General features: G+C 42.4%; 1 protein-coding gene across 1 annotated transcript in view; it reads right to left on the reverse strand.

Annotated features, from left to right (window-relative positions):
• LOC117393158 (rho guanine nucleotide exchange factor TIAM2-like) overlaps positions 1-11,204 on the reverse strand; it is a 31,384-nt gene extending 20,180 nt beyond the window's left edge. The window contains exons 1-5 of the mRNA XM_033991352.2: positions 11,147-11,204; positions 8,769-9,314; positions 7,716-8,058; positions 6,747-6,967; positions 3,063-3,290 (exon numbers count right to left, since the gene is read on the reverse strand). Coding sequence (XP_033847243.2) covers positions 3,063-3,290; positions 6,747-6,967; positions 7,716-8,058; positions 8,769-9,308 — 1,332 coding nt within the window. The 5' untranslated portion in view covers positions 9,309-9,314; positions 11,147-11,204. The remainder of the gene's footprint in view (positions 1-3,062; positions 3,291-6,746; positions 6,968-7,715; positions 8,059-8,768; positions 9,315-11,146) is intronic.
• Positions 11,205-21,012: the final 9,808 nt, after the last annotated feature.

Genomic DNA, 21,012 nt, shown 5'->3' on the forward strand with positions numbered 1-21,012 from the left:
TTTCAGTGACACATGTGAAAGTAAGCAGCCATATTTGTTTTGATACTGACAGATCATGCCTGTCCCTGATTGGTTAATCCACCTGTCAGTCATGCCCATCTGAACTCGGGCAGATTCACCATTGACCAGATTCATTCTTCAAAAGTATTCAAGAAGTGCATATTCTGCATTGTAGGTAAGCCTGATGATAGGATCACGTCTGCGGAAAGGCAAGCCTGCTCACAGTAAGAATGCATGTTTTTAAGGGTATTTTTGAGCAATAAAACCACCCATAATCAAATATATGCTTTATTTTAGTTTATTTATTAGCTGAAATGTTACGCAGTGGAACATTAGATTAAATTAAATTCAGTGATTGCTAAATGAGTTGAATGTTAATGTTACCATCACCAGCCCAGTGTCCTGGAAGTCCAAGGTCTTATGAGAAAGTTGCTCATATATTTTGAATTTTGCCAATTTTGAAGTATAGTTTTGAAATGCACCACAGTTTTCAGAGCAAATATAAGCTCTACTGTGAAATGGTTGCGACTCTGTCACTGACAGGCTGCAGTCAGTCTTTTAGAGCTCAGACTAAACACAATAGTCATCTTTTTTGCTTTGTTTTGACTTTGTAGTGGTTTGCAGACTGCATCTTATCTGCTGCAGATGAAGAGCTGAGAAAAAAAACTGCTCTCATGCATGCTACTAACTCTGACGACCAATGTGTTGAGAGAGTCACTGTTTTTGAAAGAAATCTCCAAACTTCTGCTCCACAAATATAGAGCATTATTAGTTTTGGATCAGTTCCATAAACTCGTCAATTAATCTTATGGTTTAAAGTCCAGCTGACAACAATCATGTCTTTGCAGTTGAATAATGGAACCTTACGAAGCGATTGTGGAAAATATAATTTCATTTTTGTTTATTTACACTGACAGAGTGTCAATTTTTGTTTCATGTGGACAAGTCCAGTAATTACAGAAATATTAACCATAAACCAGGTCAAAGGTCAACATATCTGCAGAGTTCTGACCTGTCTCAGGTTAAACTCGAGGGATTCTACAGTGTGCTCATGTCAACACAACCCATTATTTTTATTCAAAAATGACATGTTACTTTTACTGATTCTGGGGCCTTTTCAGATGGATATTAAGATCATTTATTGTGTGTTTATTCAGTGGTTCCTAAGCCAATTGAAAACCACTAAACAGATTTCTCTCTCGGTCTGCTGAGGTGCTACTCAAGTACATTCAGATCTGATAAAGTCTTTGAGAACATTTTACTTCTCAGAGCAGGTTTTCGACCCCATACGTTTACTCCTACTTGAGTCATTTACTGTAACAGTACTCTTACTTGAGTAATATATAGTAGAGTGTAATAGTAACTTACTCGAGTAAAAGTTGTGTTCCTCTTCCCTCTGTGAGTGAATCTAATGACTGGATATCTAACGATATGAAATAATTTGAACATTTGTGTTTCTAGCTCCTTCAGATATGATTTAGTTTGTCTCATTTTTGTGTCTTTTGAAATACCACTGCGTTATTCAATATTTTGTTCATTCACTGTAAATTATAAATCAGATGTGAGTTTTACGTTAGTAGTAGTTTGGCCAAATACTGTACTTTTAAATGACTACTTTGTACTTCTGCTCGGGCTCAGTAACATAGACAGATGTGCAGATTTCCTGTGAGAACAAAACCAGGAAAACATGAGACGAGGAAGAGAGTTATGTAACTGCAGCAAGAACAGGGATCACGAAGACTCCCCGAAACAGAGACTAAAGCAGGACTGCAACAGAACTAAACAAGGGATAAACCAAGAGTAAACCAGGACTATACCAGGACCAAAGCAGGATTGAATCACGACTGAATCAGGATTTAAGCAAGACTGAACCAAGACTGAAATAAGACTACATTTGAACTGAACAGGGGCTAAACCGGGACTAAACTGAAAGAAACAGGACTATACCAGGACAAAATCAATACTACACTGAGCCTAACCCAGAATTAAACTAGGGCTAAACCAGGGCTAAACCAGCATTACACAAGTACTAAACCAAGGAAAACAAGAGTCAAGCAAAAGTAGAGTTATATAACAGCTGCAGAGGACAGGGAATCACGTGGACTCCCCAAAACCAGGACTAAACCAGGATTCAGTCTGCAGAACCCCTTCCCGGTCTGAGGTCTAACCAAGTTCAGATCAAGACCCCTCCCTCGTCTCAAAACCCGGTGTGGACCATTCCTCATGTTGTTATGGTCCACCGCAGTACATAAAACAATAACCCAGTTTGTAAAAAGACTAAACCAGGGCTAAACCAGGACTACAAATAAACTAGCTCTTTTCCAGGACTGAACCAGGACTAAACTAGTGTATAGAAGCATTAAGTAGAACTAAACTAGGATTTAAGCTGGACTCAACAAGGACAAATACAAAAATATCACAAGACTCATTAGCCCTTTTCTCCCAAAGCAGTCCACAGTCCTAGACCAATCCCAGATCCTGAGGGAGGGGTCTTTTTGGGTCGGTCTCGGGTTTCGTCCTATGTTGTTTGCAGTGCGCGGAGGGTGGTGCTGCACGCAAGGATTCTAAGGCGGACGATCATGTCAACACAGATCCTTTGGTATTTACTAAGACTGGGAAGTTACGACAAATGTGGAAAACATCTCTCAAAACCACTGCCCTGTGTGCCAAATGAGCTTTGCATACAGTAATACAGTAGTAGTAGTAGTAGTAGTGGTAGTAGTAGTCTAAACCAGGTCTAAACCATGTCTAAACCAGATCTAAACTGGGTCTAAATCAGGTCTAACTAACGTGCAATTCCAGTTCCCACAAATGAATACTGTAGTTGCGTCCTTGGGCAAACCTCGACCCCAGTGTCTGTATACACTGGTGTATGAATGTGTGTATGAATGTGTGTGTAAATGGGTGAGTGGTTCCTTGATGTAAAGCACTTTGAGTGCCTTGAAGATAGAAAAACACTATAGTAATGTGACATTTATCATTTAACACATGTCTAATCAAGTCTAAACCAGGATTAACCCAGAACTAAACCAGGTGTAACCTAGGTCCAAGCCCAGACTCACCTGTGCCTGAATGCTACGCCGCGTGTCTGTCTCTGTGATGAGGCTGAGTTGGAGAGCAGCCATCTTCTTCACCCTTTGCTCCGCCTCCATCTTCTGTGACAGGAAGTGGACGCGCTCTCGCAGGAAGTCCAGCGTGTCGTCGTGGTGGCCACTGCATCTGGAGGCTGTTGCAGCGGCAACCGAGTGGATGGAGGTGATCCAGGCCTCCAGGTCCGACTGAGAACAGGCCTGAGGAGAAACGGGTAAGGAGAGGGTTAAACTGGGCTGGACCTGGACTAGACCTGGTTTGGACCTGGGTTAGATCTGGTTTAGACCTGGGTCGGACTGGGTCTAGACTTTGGACAACTAGCCCAAAGTCTGATACTAGATACTAGTATCAGTAAGTAGTAGTAGTAGTAGTAGTAGTAGTACTAGCACTAGCAGTAATAGTAGTGGCAGTAGTAGTAGTAGTATTGTCACTCATTGGGATTAAACCAAAAGCAGGTCTAAACCAGGACGAAAACCGAACAAGCACCAACTGAAAACTAAATCAGGACTAAACCAGAACTTGGATTGAGCCCTACAAAGGGAATGGGACCATGGCCTGTGGTATCAGCTGTAATATCTTTAAATGAATGGACAGAGATGTAGTTGCACAAAAGGAGCTTGCTCTAACAGTTAATTATTGTGCATTGATCTTCGTATTGATCAGGTCCGTATCCATGGTAACAGTGATAACGAATAGCAGCTGTAAGTTTCACTAATGAGATACTAAACTACAGAGACACTAAATACAGTTAACCACCCAGTGGTGGACCGATCACAGGGCCAAATTTACAAACAGGAACATTTTGTCACTACAAAAACATCTGAGTCTGGCATTATCTTGCATTGAATTACATGTGTTTATATTCTATGAGTGCATGTGTGGTTGTCTCTCCACAGACCTGACCTGTAAATGACTTCACGTGCTTGTCCCATTTCAGAGATTTGTTCAATGCCATACTCATTTCAGGCAAAGCATTAACATCTCCATGAGTGTGTCTGAGCTTGTCTTGGCCAAATTATAGGCCTATTAGTATAAAAGGTTAATGGCAGTAAAGTCGGGTCATTGTTTAGTTTTGGTTTAGTTCTGTTTTAGTCCTGGTCCAATCCTGATCAAGCCCTGGTTTAGTCATGGTTGTAGTCCAGGTTTAGGGTTTAGTCCCGGTTTAGTCCTGGTTTGGCCCTGGTTTAATCCTAGTTTAGTCTTGGTTTAACCCTGGTTTAGATCTGATTTAGTTCTCATTCAGCTATAGTTTTGGTCCTGTGACCTTGAAGCGAGAGTGCCTGCTTCTGTTGCTGGTTTAATACATGCCTCAAACAGCAGATGTTAAAATGGCCGCTCACAGGGATTAAATAGTTGGTGCACTTATGTTGACTTAGAGCTCCAGGCGGCAGAGGGAGAGGCCCAAGTCTTTACTCCAATCTGACATCTGTTCTCTGGGTATGAATGAGAGGGGAGGGGTAAAGGGTGGGGGTCTCGGGTAACACCAAAATATTCCAAAAGGACAAATATTTCACTTGGTTTGTGATTAATATCTCTGTAATTACCAGGCACATGAAACAAAAGCTGACACAAAACGTAAAGCGGACCTATTTTGCAAAATAGACATTTCAGAGCTTTAAACAATCACTTTTTTCTAAGATGCCATTTTGCTGATCAACACCCATTTTCACTGCCACCAGTACACGCTCACTGTGGCGTACTTACTCCATTCTTTAATTTTATTTTCTTAATCTGTTATACTTGTAGGATTTAGCAGCGTCATGTATCCATTTTAGTACAAATGAAAAAAAAAAATCTACTTGCTAGTGTGATGTGCAGCTATCCATCGGAGGTGCCAAATGAATATTGGCCGAATTATAAACCTATTAGTATAAAAGGTTAATGGTAGTAAAGTTGGGTCATTGTTTAGTCCTGGTTCAGTCCTGGTCAAATTCTGATCAGGCCCTTGTTTAGTTCTGGTTATTCCTGGTTTAGTCCTGGTTTAACCTGTACAGCTATCCATCGGAGGTGCCAAATGAATATTGTGACTTAAAATGTCCACAGGTGCCATAGATTATAGCCATAGAGCGACACCAGCACAGCATGTCTGCTTTAATAATGCCGCTGCTTGATCAAACCTCTTTTGGCATGTGTTTTACAGCGTCTAGTCCAGTCAAGGACTAACAGAGTAGATTTGTCACTATCCTTCTGATTCTTACCCCCAACCCTCCCATAAGAATTTGATGAGTAGGATGCAGTGTAGGGGAGGAGGTCATGTCCCCAGGAGAGAGGGATCGGTGAAGGGGGGGACATGTGTGTAGAAAGAGGGGACGGGGGGGGGGGGGGGTAATCAATGAGAGCATGTGGTGCTCGGCAGTACGCTCCTCATTTACACAACAAAAACAAGCACCTGTTAGAGCCACAAGTGTGAGAGGGACTAGACCAGGACTAGGCCAGGACTAGACCAGGACTAGATCAGGACTAGACCAGGACTAGACCAGAAAAGGACAAAGTCTGGACTGAATTAGGTACATGAGGTTTGAAGAGAGACTAAAATAGGACTGAACCAGGAAAACAGGACTAAACCAGAAACATGAGGTCTGAACAGGGACAACACCAGAACTAAATCAGGATTATACCAGGACTAAACTTGGGGAGACTTGGAGCTCAGTGGTTAGAGCAGTGTTTCACCAACCCAAAGGTCGAAGAGATCGATTCCCACTCTATTGTTGTGTCCTTGGGTAAGACACAACCCACACTGCCCCGTATGAATGCGGAGTGTGTGTGAGCGTTGGTGTTTGGAGGAGCAGATTGTGCAGATTGGCAGCATCAGTTCTGTCACGTCTGTCCCAGGGCAGCTGTGACTTTAGTTCTGAATGGGACTAAACCAGGGCTATACCAGATAAAGGGGTCTGCAAAAGGACTAAACCAGGCCTAAATAGTGGATCAGAATGGGACAACAGTGAGGTCCCAAATGGCCAGAGTGCATATGCAGACCAGTTACATAACACACTACTACCATGCTGCCCTGCTTCATCCTGTCTACACGCCCATTCTCTCTGCGCCCAAACGGCTCATAGTGGAGTGGCAATAGATTATTGCATAACTTTGGAATTTGAGGAATGATGGAAATGTTAAATCAGAGTCTCCAAGACACAACCTCAAGGTAAGCAGAGTTTAAATCTGTCTCTGCAGCTGCACAGGCAAATGTGAAACAAGTGTCACCTCAACACATGGACAACACTAAACCAGGACTAAACCAGGACTATACCAGGACTGGACCAAGACTGGACCAGGACTGGACTAGGACTAAACCAGGACTAAAACCAGGACTGAACCAAGACTAAACCCAGGACTAAACCCAGGACTAAACCAGGACTAAACCAGGACTAGACCAGGACTAAAACCAGGACTAAACCAGGACCAAAACCAGGACCAGAACCAGGACTTAACCAGGAATGAACCAGGACTGAGCCAGGACTAAACCAGGACTAAACCAGGACTGAACCAGGAATGAACCAGAACTTAATTAACATCAGGTCTAAACTAGAACTCAAGCTGGAATAAACTAAGTCTAAACCAGAAGGACTTGACCAAGACCAAACCAGGAGTAGACTAGGACTAAACTAGGACTAAACTAGGACTGAACCAAGACTAAACCAGCAGATGTTCCTCACCTGTAGCAGATAGACCTGTCCGATGGCATTACTCAGACAGAAGACGTGCTCTTTGGTTGGATGTTCAGGCACAGGCTGCACCAGACTGTCCCACACATGCAGCTCCATCACAGGACCCAGAAGCTCCGTCTGAGGGCCCACATCCTGGTCCAAGTCCTGGTCTGGATCCTGATCTGGATCCTGGTCCAGACTAGGGGACTTAAAGAACTGCAGCCAGCAACCTAAAGGGAAATAAGGTATGGTTAGATTTGGTTTAGTTTTGGCTTTGTCAAGATTCCAGTCTGCTCTGTGTTTTGTGCTGTTTTCCCCCTCCCCCCTGTGTCAGAGCCTGGAGCTGGGCGGAGATTCTGGCTCCTCCCGTGCACACCTGCAACTAATAAACAGTCAAGTTGCACCTGGGGAGGAGAAAGGGACCGAGGACCTGACACTCAGCGCCAGATCATCCATGTATCCTCAATGGTACTGCTCTGCTTGGCTCAGTCTCGTTTTTGCATTTATGCCTTTTTCACTCAGTTGGATATCTTTGTTCTCTACCAGATCCCGCTTCCTGAACCTGCACTGCGCTTCCGACTCCGACCCTGCTCTCCACAACCGATACAAACCTCTCACCCTCCGTCTCAGTTCACCTCAACCAGTGCAAACCTCCTCGTCTCTGACCCTGCTGCCCACGACCCGCTAGAAGGCTACTGCACACGACCCCACTCTCAACTGTATGCTCTGTCAAACTTCATCTGCATAACCTTATCTGTAAATAAACATTGTTAAACTTTTCACCCAAGTTCTGAATCTTTGGTCCTTTGTCCTTGTTTAGTCCTGGTTCAGTCCTGATTCAGTCTTGTTTCAGTCCCTCGTTTAGTCCTAGTTTAGTCCTGATTTAGTCTTGTTTCAGTCCCTAGTTTAGTCCTGGTTCAGTCCTGGTTCAGTCCTGATTCAGTCTCGTTTCAGTCCCCAGCTTAGTCCTGGTTTCACCTCTTAGCTTGACCCAGTATTTCTTCCACTTTCTCCTTGGCACCAGTTCAAGTTGCTCTTTGTTCAGTTTGATCAGAGGTTTGATCCAAATCCAGCCCGCTCTTCGGACCATTCCTTGATCTACACCCTGGTCCGGGTTTAGTCCTGGTTCAGACCTGAGACCCTGGTCGACTTGGTCCACCGAGTCCAGGTCTGAGGAGGTCTGGGTGGATCCAAAAGTGGACTTGGCCGCTAGATCCTGTTTGAAGTTCTGATAGAGGCTGAGGTGCTGGTCTAGATCGGACTTAGCTTGGTCCTGGTTCTGAAGAGGGTTAAAGGACCAGATACTACTGAAGTCTGGGTCCTGAAAGAAGACAAGATAGGTTAGACTTGATTTAGACCTGGTGTAGACCTGGTTTAGGCCTGGTTTGGATCTCTATTGGATCTATATGTCTGATTTAGATTAGGTTTATACTTGGTATATACCTGGTTTAGACCTGGTTTGGATCTGGTTTTGTCCTGTTATAGTAAAAAGTTAGTACCACTTTCTACCACATTTATTTCAGGCTTAGATTTACTTTAGTCCTGGGTTTAGTCCTGGTTTAAATGTGGTTAAGATCTTGTTTAGTCCTGGTCTGGCCCTGGTCTAGTTTTGCTTTTAGTCATTGCTTAGTCCTGGTCCAGTACCTATTTATTTCTGGTTTAGCCCTGGTTTAGTCCTCATTTATTCCTGTGTTAGTCCTGGTTTGGCACTGGTTTAGTCCTGTTTTAGCCCTGTTGTAGTCTTAGTCTAGTGAAGTTGAATTCTTTGGTCTAGTCGGGTTTTGTTAATCTCATTTAGAACTATTCAAGCACTCTGCTTTGGTCCTGGCTTAGTCCTGGTTTAGTCCCTCATTTAGACCTGAGTGAGTCTACCTTTAGTCCGGGTTTAGGTCTGTTTTCTTGGAATTATTATTTATGCTATTGTTTAGTCCTATTGTAGTCCTGGATAAATAATTTGGTCCCTTTTATATTAATATTGACTGGCTGTAACAACTTTCACTTTTAGTCCAGATATCTTCTCTCAATTCTCACCTGTACCCGCCTCTTTTTAATCCTCAGAGTTCCTGTCCAGTCGCTCCACTTCCTGATCCGGGTTCTGAACACATCTCTCTTCTCGGCCTCTCCTCCGGTCCTCATGAGGTCTTTCAGATCCTGATCCAAAACAAGGTCGGGGGATGATCCTGGACTTTGGGACCAGACTAGACTCGGGACTTGGAAGGACTCCCCAAATCCGCTATCCTGACACGAACTATTGCTCAAATTGATTTCACATTTTTCCAAATTTTCTTCTGAACTTAAACTCCCATTTTTGATGCTTGAAATTCCACAATTATGATCAAAAGTGCTATGAGAATTACTCCATGAATTCTCAAAAACATTGGTAAAAATTTGCCCAAAATCCGAGCTTAAATCCACATTTTGCTCTTGTTTTGTTGTTCGACTCTGGCTCCTGATGGGTTGATTAGGTTTCCTGTATTTCCGCCCACTTGTCCTGTGACCACGCCCCCACCAGGTGTTTGTAGACTGAAGCTCCGCCCCCTCACAGGTAAAGTTACTATCACTGTTTCCCATGGTTACCTGCAAACATAATCATGTGAATATTAACTAGTTGTGGTTTCATCATTTCTTTGGTCTTGGTTTAGTTTTGGTCCAAGAATTATTCCAAGTTTAGTCCTGGTTTAGTCCTGTCCTATAGTTAATCCTTGTTTCGTCTTGACTTGGTTCTGGATTAGTCTTGGTTTAGTCCTGGTTTAGTCCTGATTAAATTCTGGATTAGTCCCACAACATTAGTCCTGGTGGAGTTCTTTATAAATCCTGGATTATTCCTGGTTTAGTCCTGGTTTAGTGCTGGATCCTGGCTTAGTCTTGGTTTTGTCCTGGTTTAGTTCTGCCTTTGCCCTGATTTAGTCCATGTTTATTCCTTCTTTAGTCCTAGTTTATTCCTGGTTTAGTCCTGGTTTAGTCTTGGCTTGGTTGTGCTTTAGTCCTGCTTTAGTCCTGCTTTAGTGTTGCTTTAGTCCTGGTTTAGTCCTCTGAGCAGGTGAAATCTGAGGTTCGCGAGCCACTGAATCAGAACAGTTTAATTTAAGGAGCAACTCATCAATACACAATTATCATGAATATTTAAGACTGAGAACTGGGAAAAGGGAGGTCACAAAAAGGGCACAAGAGGGCATTTGATACACAGGGATATAGGAGAATGGGAGGGCATCTGATACACAGGGATATAAGGCATTGTGATGACACCTGACAAAGCTATATTAAACTCTATAATCAGATTAGCATTAGCATGCTTAGTGTTTGTATTCAGATAAAGTGTCTCTCGGCGGGAAATGAAACATGGAGTAAGTTTTCCGACGTTTAAATCCTAATTATTTCCAATCATGACATCACCACCAATTTTCCACCAACGTTACATGAGTCTGTACCACGGGAACAAGGCAACAACTACAGGGTAAACATTCAAATCATTTAGTCCTGGTTTAGTTTTGATTTAGTCCTGGTTTAGACCTGTTTAGTCCTTGGGCCTAGTTTAGTCTTGGTGTAGATTAATTTCCGCTTTAGTTCTAGTCTAGTCCTAATTTAGTCGTGGTTTAATGTTGGTTTATTCCTGGTTTAGTCCTGCTTTAGTCATGGTTTAGTCCTGGTTTATTTCTGCTTTAGTCCTGGTTTAGTTCTGCTTTAGACCTGGTTTAGTTCTGCTTTAGTCCTGGTTTAGTTCTGCTTTAGACATGGTTTAGTTCTGCTTTAGTCCTTGTTTAGTCCTGCTTTAGTTCTTGTTCAGTCCTCGTTTAGTCCACTGTTTTCATCACTTAGTTTTAGCATTTGTATAATGAATTTAAACTTTTCACAACTGAAAGTCCCGGTTTAGTTATTTAATCCCACAAAACAAATAATGCAGATTTGGTCCTGGTTTAGTCCAAGTTTAGTCTTGGTTTAAGTCCTAGTGTTGAGATCCTGTTGTTACACGCTTATTTGAGTCCTGGTTTAGTTCAGTTTTAGTCCCTGTTCTGACCAGTTTTGTTGTAAACAGAAATTACTTATCCATGTTACCTGGTGAGCCAGCTCTAATTTAGTTTGGTTAGGTCCTGGTTTAGTCCTGATCCCGTTTGTGACCTGTCTACATGAAAGTCTTCCTCTAGTTTTGGTCCAGTTTTAGTCCTGGTACAATCCTAGTTTTGCACCACCTTTAGTCCAAGTTTAGTCTTACTTTAATATCTGTTTTATACCACTTTTAGTCCTGGTTCAGTCTAGGTTTTACACATAAATTGAGTCTGCTTTGGTCCTTTAGTTTTGTCTCAGCCTTAGTCCTAGTATAGTCCATTTGTATCCTGCATTAGTCCAGTTTTAGACCTAGTTTAGACCTGGTTTAGTCCTGGTTTGGTCCGAGTTTAGTCCTGATTGCTTACCTTCTGTTTGCTCCTTCCCTCATGCTGTCTCGTGCTCCTCTGTCTCCCCTGCTCTGTCAAATGCAGCTGCCGTCTCTCTCTCCCTATCCCCTCCCATTGTTTGTGTATGTCACTCGCCCCCTCCCCTCTTCTCTCTCTCTCTCCTTCTCCCCTCCCTTTGTGTGTCTATGTCTCTCGCCCGCCCTCCCCTCTGAGTTTCCATTTGCCCATAGCAAACCCTGCTCTTTACAATGGCTTCTTTTACTCAAACCTTTGGACATGTTTCAGTTTCAGCTTTTCAAACATAAACATCTTTGTGCAGGTCGGCTCCACATGTTTTGGGTGGATGTGTTTAAGTTGAAATAATATTGTTCTTGCTGCACTTTGGGGTTCACGAATACGCCTATTTATTTTTCTCCATAGTCCTGGTTTTGCCTGTTCTAATACTGCATGGTTTGGGCCTTGTTTAGTCCTGGTCAAGTTCCAGTTTGGGTCTTGTTGATTTAGTGGATGCCTGTTCTTTGTTTACTCCTGGTTTAGAACTGGATCAGTTCTCCTTATTTTGTCCAGTACTAGTACACGCACCTGGGTTAGTCCTGGATTAGTCCTGGATTAGTCCTTGTTTAGTCCCGGTTTAGTCCTGGCTAACTTCCAGGTTAGGTCTTGTTGATTTAAAGGACATTTAGTCTGGGTTTATTCATTGTTTTTCCTGATTTAGTCCCATTTCAGTCCTAGTTTAGTACTGGCTTTGTTCACGTATAGTCCTGGTATAGTCCTGATTTAGTCCTGTTTTAGTCCTGGTTTAGTCCGGGTCTAGTTCTGATTTAGTCATGAGATAGTATAAAACATAACATAAACAGACTGGGACTATCTTTTCTTAGTCCTTCTTTAGTCCTGATTGACTTTTTTCAGTCCTGGTTGAGTTCTGGTTTAGTCCTAGTTAGCTTTTGCAGAGGAGGAGAGGTTTAGTGCCAGATGATCATTTCAAATTCAAATACAAATTGTTAATAATTCTTGCATTTTTTAATAGGAGTGGTCTATTGTTCAGAGCAGAAGCAGGTGGCATCTCTCTGCATCAGCTGCTCCATTCAAAATGCACTCATTCATTCCACCACAGTCTGCAGAAAACCTGGGTCTGAGGGGGTGGAGTCCAGACCAGGACCAGACCAGGGACCAGACCAGGATTTGAACCAGGATTTGGGGAGGTCTTGGGGAGAGGGGACAGGCCTTTGTTATTGAGTGAATAGAACAGCTTGAAGAAGGAGATTGTTGAAAACAATCAAATGGAGGAGAGGGAGGCATACAGCTAAATAAACAGGCCAAGTTATGAGTCAAATCTGTGGAGAGGCGACCTCACTCACAGTAAGAATGCACTTGTTTTTCAAGGCAATTTTGAGCAATAAAACACCTGCAAATGCAAGAACAGTTTTGATGCCATACTGTGGAGCATTCAGAGTAAAAACCAGCAATATCTCTATGGAGACAAATAACAGGCCAAACCCAATAAAAAGTTACATAGTACACCGTGTAGCAACCAATAATGTCATAATTTAATAATTCCTACTTTATCATTTTTATTATTGGCTGCAGTTAGCACAGAATCATTTCCTTCGTCAGACCAGAGATATAAAAACCAATAATGTGATAAGCACAGACTAAAGAAGTACACTAAGGGAGTGTGATGCCACCCACAGCGTTCAGCTACAGCCAAGTGAAGCTCATCGAGGCTAGCAGTTATATGGCAAATTTGGAACCGAGTTCCATATTTGGAATTCCAACCGCGAGTATCATAGCAACCAAAGAGCCAATCCAGAGTGAGGCTGTTGAAGGTAACGCCCCTTCCCCTCTGCGCCGCTGGTTTAGCAGGGAGGCTGCTCGTTGCTAATGCTAGCAGGAGCAACCTCAGGGAGAAGAAGATGGCACCTCATTGGTCTGTCACTAATGTTCATATCTTGATTTACAAACACAATAGTGAAATAAAAACCCCAGGATCATGTAGAGCGGGTTAACACAAACATTTAAGACCAAAATGATGAGTCTGACAGCAGCAGTTACAGAGAGGAGACTCAGTTTCTCTGTAGACAGTGAATTCTAATTTAGACCTGGTTTAGTCCTAGATTAGACCTGGAATAGTCCTGTTATAGATTTGGTTTAGTCCTAAATTAGACCTGGAATAATCCTGTTATAATCTTGGTTTAGATCTGGCGGTTCTTGGAAAGACATATCTTTTCTTTGATGGTACTGTGAAGAGTTTGAGAGCCACTGACTTATTACATTATGGGCCTGTTATTATATTATGGATCAGGACTAAACCAGGACTAAACAGAATAAAGCAGGACTAAACCAGGACTAAGAGAATAAACCAAAATTAAATTAGGATTAAACTAAGACAGTCTAGTTTCTACAGGGAATCTCATGTTTACAAAAGGACTAGACCAGAGCCAAACCTACACTAGACCAAAACTAAACCAGGACTAGACCAAAACTAAACCAGGACTAGACCAGGACTAAACCAGGACTAGACCAGGACTAAACAGGACAAGCCACAACTAAACTAGGACTCTTTGTGCCAAGTCTTGAGGAATGTATCTAGTTTGCATAGCACCAATAAAGGTGCTTTGAAAATATTTGATAAAACTAGTTAAAACAATGACAAAAAATATATAAATATATAAATAATACCAGGACTTAATGAGGAGTAGAACAGAACTAGACTAGGACTAAACCAGGACTTTGTGGACCAGGTCTGGAGGAATGCAGTGTTTTGATAGTCCTCTTTGAACCTGGGCCAAAAGCCACTGGTCAACAAAGACCCAAAAATCCCTCTAAAGTCCACATATAAGTCCAGAAACAAGGATTAGTCCAGTACCGCCCAAGACCAACAATGACACAAAACCAACAAAACCTGGTCTAGACCTGGATTTGGAGGGATTTTAGAGCACAGTACAGACTTCATTTGTCTCCACTGATAATAGTATAGTCTCAGTAAAATAAACCATGTTACAGCATTATAGATTTATGTTTTGATTACAGCCCTGGCTTATTTAGACAAAAGACAATATCCATTCACAAGGACATAAAATCTGGCATATATAAAGCTGCATTTTGTAACTTTCAAGGGTTAAGGGTCTGTCACCTGCTTGTTTGCATGGAGATATCATTGCTTTGCCTGAAATGTTTCACATTATGGCATGAAACAACATTGCTATCTTGTATTTATATCTAGTTAAAGATGTGTTATTGCTTAGATAATGCCTTGTGAAAACATGTCTTACTGTGAACGGGGTCGTCTCTCCGCAGATCTGACCTTGCTTTCAGCCATTTGCCTCCGTGGAGATAGATATGTTTAATTTCATATTGTGGAATATTACACGTGCTGTGATAAATAACATCTCCATGGAGACAGGTTGGTGGCAGACCCGCCTGTCTCCATGGACAGTAACTGAAAAGTTACACAGTGAGCCTGCAGAGCGTTGTAGTTAATCATGAAACCAAAAGCAGGAAGTGGTTTAGGTGTGAAAATGTTCAGTGTGATCTGTGTGTGTGTGCTCCTGTAACAGAATGTGCTGTGGAACTGTTAGACTGCACATGGCTATCACCTGGATTATACTTAATATCTCTGTAATTACTGATGGTGGAAAGACTACTGCAAATTTGTACTTGAAAGCATGACTTTTTTGTTTTATTACTGTATTCTTAAACCTTGTGCTGAATACTGTGTGTTACAACATTGAGGTGAACTTGTTTCTCAGTAAGAATGTGACACATACTTATTTTAAGATGTCTACACTGGAACCGGCTACTTTGGTTACATGAGACGGCTCTTCATTTTCAGGTTGAGGCCTTGTAATACATCTTTTCAGTGACTGCAAACATCTTTTTGTGACGTATCCTACCTTCATGTAAATAGCTAACGGAATATCCATTTATGACCATGTACGGACAGTATGTAAATAGGACCAGCCTTATACAGATAGTACCTTTCTTGGGGTGATTACAATTATCATCTTAAAATTATAGTTAATTACAAGTACAAGTACTACTTAAAAAAATTCACTCAATTACAGTAACGTGAGTATTTGTAAATAGTTACTTTCTACCTCTAGCAATTACTGGACTTATCTACATGAAACAAAAACTGTCCAGTGTCTTCTCTGTAAGTGTAAATAGACAAAAGCCAAATGATTTTTTCAAAATAGCTTCAGAAAGTGGAGCCATTATTCAACCCCAAAGACATGATTATTGTCAGCTGAAAGGACTTTAAGACATAAGATTAATATGACGAGTTTATGGAGCTGATCCCAAACTAATAATCAGAAGTTTCAACATTTGTGGGTCAGACGTTTGGAGATTTTGTCCAAAAACAGAGAATCTCCCACAGAGATACACAGGCCGAGCCCTCCATCTGAAATCATGATCAAATTCTAGACCATGAATGGAACCAACTGTGACAACTTTTTAAATGTATACAAAACTTACTTTACCATTTCAGTGCCAACAAAAAGGTACAACTTTTTAGGTATTGTAACTTTTCTGGTAGGGCATCTGGCACTTGCTTGTCTCTATGGAGATGTTACTGCTTTGCCTGGCATGTTCGCTACAGTGTGGTTTTTAAACTTATCTTTGTTAGATTTATTCAATTACAAGAGTATTTATTGGCAATTCAATATGCATTTTTACTGTGAGCTAGCTCGCCTCTCCACATATCTGACCTGTAATTTGACCTGGTGGTCAAAGAAGACCATAAAACCAAACTTAAAGAGCTTTCTCCGATTCTCCCATCAAAAAATTGAAGTTAGTTAGTTGTCATCCATGCATGTTTGAGTTTTTCCCTATTCACACCCTCCTTTATCTGTAAGTGCAAGGCTCCACCGCCAAGCCTATGCCACCTACGCTCCCATACGGCAATTCTCCATAAATATACAAAAACTGATACAAAACTGTACACAACAACTTGACAAACCTGATGTGAAGTGCAGTAGTTTCATTAGTGGGATGCAGCTGATTGTGTTGTGCTCTGAAAAAGTTCTGAAACATGTTAATACTTTGTTTTATTGAAAAGAGTATTTTCAGAAGAATAAAAGGAAATACGATGATCTAAATATCTTACTTGTTAGCAGTTAATACCTCACAGATACTCCCTCTTTAAGCTTAAATCACAGTGCTGCAGATGTCCCACAGAAGGCAGAGGAAGTGAACGCCTCGTGATGCCTTTAAAGACTGAGACTCAGGCGGAGCAGTGACAGAGTAGAAGATGGAGCTGTTCAAAAGGAGTGCGCTGTGCACTGTGTACGCCATCATGGTTCTACAGGCCACAGGTAGAAGCAAAAATATGTGTATTTGCCTACTAGATTCGCTTGAACTTATAATTGCCGATGGTCCCTTTAAATGCTCTTTCATAATGTTCAAAAGTCCACAATTTAAAAAAATTGAGACAAAAGTGAAAAACCATTCAGCATGTTTAAATATGAACCATCAGATCAGAAATGTGAGTAAATGAAGTATTTTTAACAAATTATGTCATTAACATTCCCTGAGGGTGTGATGCTAACTGGAGGCACTGCTATTTACGTACAAGAAAATTTCAATTTGTCATCTGCTGCTCATCCAAGGGACAAGCTAGCTAAACTGAAACTAACACACCTATTGTTTACAGTTTGAGCTAGTGTGCATTGTGCCTGAGTCATACTTAACATAGTCATTCAAGCCCCTAATGAGTAATTTCACACCTTTTAGCACCCTGGCTAGCCCTATTGATTTGCTTGTCTTGATTTGGGTCTGAAGATGGGGTTATGGATAGGAGATAAGTTATGTCTAAGACCTCCTGTTCAAGGAAGGATTGTCACGCCATAAGAGAATGTACCAACACAGTCATGAGAGCCTCTCTGGACACCAGTCTTCTGTACATCTCCATCTCAAGGACACTACCCACTCTTTTGAAGGTAGTGAGGTTCAGATCTTAGCCAGAGAAAGAAGCATTTTTGTTAGGAAAGACAATTCTTCCTTGAGTAATCCTACCAATATAACCTAAATAACATCACACTGCATTGTCATATAGACCTAATATTAATATTTCAAGCCTTATGAAAAGTATGTTAAATGCACCATCTGAATCATCCACAGTACTGACCACTGATCTGTGACCCTCTGTGTGAAATATTTTTCAAGATATGGCCTTCGGTGGAAAGAGTTTGGGCACCCCGGTGTAGCTCAATAGACCTAGCCTACAAACAGAAATTGTAAACAATAGGTGTTTACCCTTTCAATGTAATTAGATCATCTCTTCAGACAGATATAAGGCAGTGTCCAGCAGTAATCTGACCAGAATCGATGAAGCGGCTTGAATGAGCAGGCAAATGTCTTCACTCCTACAAAGTTTTTGTTCAGTTGACAGATTAAAATTTTTTCTTGTTCTATGAATCAGGATGGATGACTGAGAGATTACACAGACACTGTTCTTTAAACTCTGTTAGACTTTAATCTGAGCTGAACTCAAGAAAAAATACAAAATTAATTTAAACAGCACAATTTCAGGAGCCTGTGATTAGTCTAAGCGTTCATGGTCCTGTTTAGGAGTTTGATTTTCAACAAAAAGGTGAGCAAGGGGAATTGTCATCTTGAAATAGGCCCATGCCATCAGGGAAGAAAAAATCCACTGATGGAACACCCTAGTCATTCAGTATATTCAGGTGTCAGCTGACCTCATTCTTTGAGCACAGACAGTTGCTGAACCTAGACCTGACCAAGTAGAGGAGGTCCGTACCTATTTGCTTATTTAAATCCGGGTGGCGACTTTTTTTTTTTGGCCAGGTAGTGTACTTCGGGTGAGTAAATGATGAGGGGAAACAACTATAACATGGTTAAAAGCTCTGAAAAATCCATTTTGCAGAATAGGTCTTAAAAAACATGAAGCGAAAAGTTTGAGACGTCACTGTAGCTCGGAGCCCCTCACCAGAGCCTCACTGGTGCCTCATGTGATCGGTCGACTGTGTGGGTGCCACTGTGAACCTGTGACTATGGTGGCAAAGTGAAGATTAACTGTGTCATTAGGAAGTCTGCACCTCCTGTGCAAAGCTCTGTGGTTAAACTACACCTGCGAACCTGTTACTTGGCTTGTATCCATACAGTTTAATGCTATACTGTGGAACATTCCAGACAAAGCACTTCCATGGAGACAAGCATGTGGCAGACTCTCCTCTAGAAAAGCAACATAGTGCAGCTTTAAGTGTCTTAAACATTACAAAAGTTGTTCCTCCATGTCACATGACGTGTGTGTTCTTTCTCAGGTGAGGCCTCACACTCTGTGCTCGCTAAACACGAGGGCAAAGCTCAGCTCCCGTGCAATGGTATGAAGAAGGCTGTGGCTCTATCTCCTGGACATTTCAGAGACTGAAAGCCTCTTCCCCAGTGCAGCTGTTTTGGAGAGGTGCAAAGGAGAGATGGGTCAGTCCCAGGTTCAGCCTGATGCAAGACTGTGCACTGAAGTTTGAACACGTGAAAGAGAGAGATGCAGGCTGGTACTCCTGCCCTGAACCCGGCTCTGACCCCAGCTCTGACAGGCCCCTCCACAGGCTGTCTGTGGTCACAGGTGAGACTCTAATGGCAAAGCAGTACTAACCTAGTGCTGCCAAACAATTTAAAAAAAGTTTTTTTTACAAAATGATCTTAATTATTCCACAAATCTAAATGACTAACTTTAAAGTACAATTGGCTATATTTTAAGTCTAGAAATTGCATTTCATAATGAATTTGTGTGACCACACCAAATAACTAAAATAATAGTTTAGTGGAGCTAAAGGCACTATTGCAAGTGGTAATGAAGGTGTAAGTGCATATAATGATCACAGCCCCTGAGCGCAGCCCATGAGTGCAGCTCCTGACCGCAGCCCCTGACCACAGGTCCTGAGCACCACCCCTGAGTGCAGCTCCTGAGCACATCTCCTGACCGCAGTTCCTGACCGCAGCCTCCAAGCACAACCCCTGAGCACAGCTCCTGAGCACAGCTCCTGAGCACAGCCCCTGAGCACCGCCCCTGAGCACCGCCCCTGAGCACAGCCCCTGAGCACCACCCCTGGGCACAGCTCCTGGGCACAGCTCCTGAGCACAGCTCCTGACCGCAGCCTCCTGACCGCAGCCTCCAAGCACAACCCCTGAGCACAGCTCCTGAGCACAGCTCCTGAGCACAGCTCCTGACTACAGCTCTTGAGCATAGCCCCTGAGCACAGGCCCTGAGCACCGCACCTGAGCACAGCCCCTGAGCACCGCCCCTGAGCACCGCCCCTGAGCACAGCCCCTGAGCACCACCCCTGGGCACAGCTCCTGGGCACAGCTCCTGAGCACAGCTCCTGAGCACAGCTCCTGAGCACCGCCCCTGAGCACAGCTCCGGAGCACAGCTCGGGAGCGCAGCCCCTGAGCACAGCTCTTGAGTCCAGCCCCTGAGTATTGCCCCTGAGCACAGAGTTGAGAGTGGGGACTTCCGAGGACTTAGGCATGATAAACTCATTGGGTTGGTAAATTGAATGAAAAGAATAAACACAGGATCACAATAAATGACATGTTGTATTCCATCTTTCCCACAGCTCAGTCTCGTGGTAATGGGACATGGGCTTGCTCTCTGTCCTCTCCAGAGCCGAGCCAGTTCTCCCTCAGCTCTAAAGTGAAGCCTCACCACAGAACAAACCAGTGGGGCAGAAAGTATGAGGAGAGACGCCTGTACTGCACCGTCCTGGACCAGCTCAAAAACATGAAAGAGTTCCATTTCTCACTTCAACGTGAGTAATGACAGGGAGAAGGCTGCAGCTCGGGAGGGACGGAGGGCAGGAAGCAAAACTACCTAACTCTATGAAAATAACCCAAAAAAGTGAAGCAACAGCCCCGACCCAGCAACTGGGTCGAAAAATAACATTTTTTAGCGTGTACGTATGTCAATTTTACCCAAACTGCAGGGACAATGTACACTCAAGAAAGACAATTTTCTGACACTTTAAACATTGATTGAACAAAGTAAAGGCCTTGTCATTTATTTGTATTCGTCCAATCATAACTGTTGTGTTATTTAGACAAGTTTTGGCCCGTGTTTACATTATGGTTACTTGGTAACAGTTATGAAACTGCCTCTAGATATGTCATGCTGTCTGTGTCCGATCAGGAAGTCAAATGACAAACACCAGAATTTAACAAGTAGACAAAACTAAGAAATATTTTTAGTAAAATCTTAAATATAATTATGTTAACTATGTTTTAGAGACAAAGCACCCTAATCTGTCCAGGCAATTTAACTAAACCCTAACCAAAGTGTTAAAGTTGCTATAGTAACCGTACTTTGGACAAACCTCATTTTTGAGATGCATTTGATCAAATTTATCTCTTTGAATATAAACTATTTTACTGATAAATACTTGCTCAAAGTCCGTGAAAATTATTCAATTCAATTCATTTTATTTTTGTAACGCCCAAAATCACAACAACAGTTGTCTCGAAGGGCATTCATGTTTTGGTGGATGGGGGAAATCGGAGTACCCGGAGGAAACCCATCCAGACACGGGGAGAAACATGAAAAACACCACACAGAAAGGCCTGGGCGACCCAGGGATCGAACCAAACCTTCTTGTTGTGAGGCATGAGTGTTGCCACTCAGCCACCATGCTGCCTACACACAAAAACAAACAGGAAAATCAAACAACAGGAAAACTCAGACAAGACAAGAAAAATCGGCCAGGCGAGGAAGGGAAGGGGGGGGGGATTATGCATTTAAATTGTTAATAAACGTGAGAAAACCAAGCAGAGCTAAGGTAAACCTGACTTCAAAAAACAACTAACTCATTATATGGTACTTTTTCTTTGTACTAGTGGGAAACGCTGTGATTTTTCTGTCCTACGATGAGAT

The sequence above is a fragment of the Periophthalmus magnuspinnatus genome, chromosome 24 (assembly GCF_009829125.3).
Source record: "Periophthalmus magnuspinnatus isolate fPerMag1 chromosome 24, fPerMag1.2.pri, whole genome shotgun sequence".
Classification (NCBI taxonomy): Eukaryota; Metazoa; Chordata; class Actinopteri; order Gobiiformes; family Gobiidae; genus Periophthalmus; species Periophthalmus magnuspinnatus.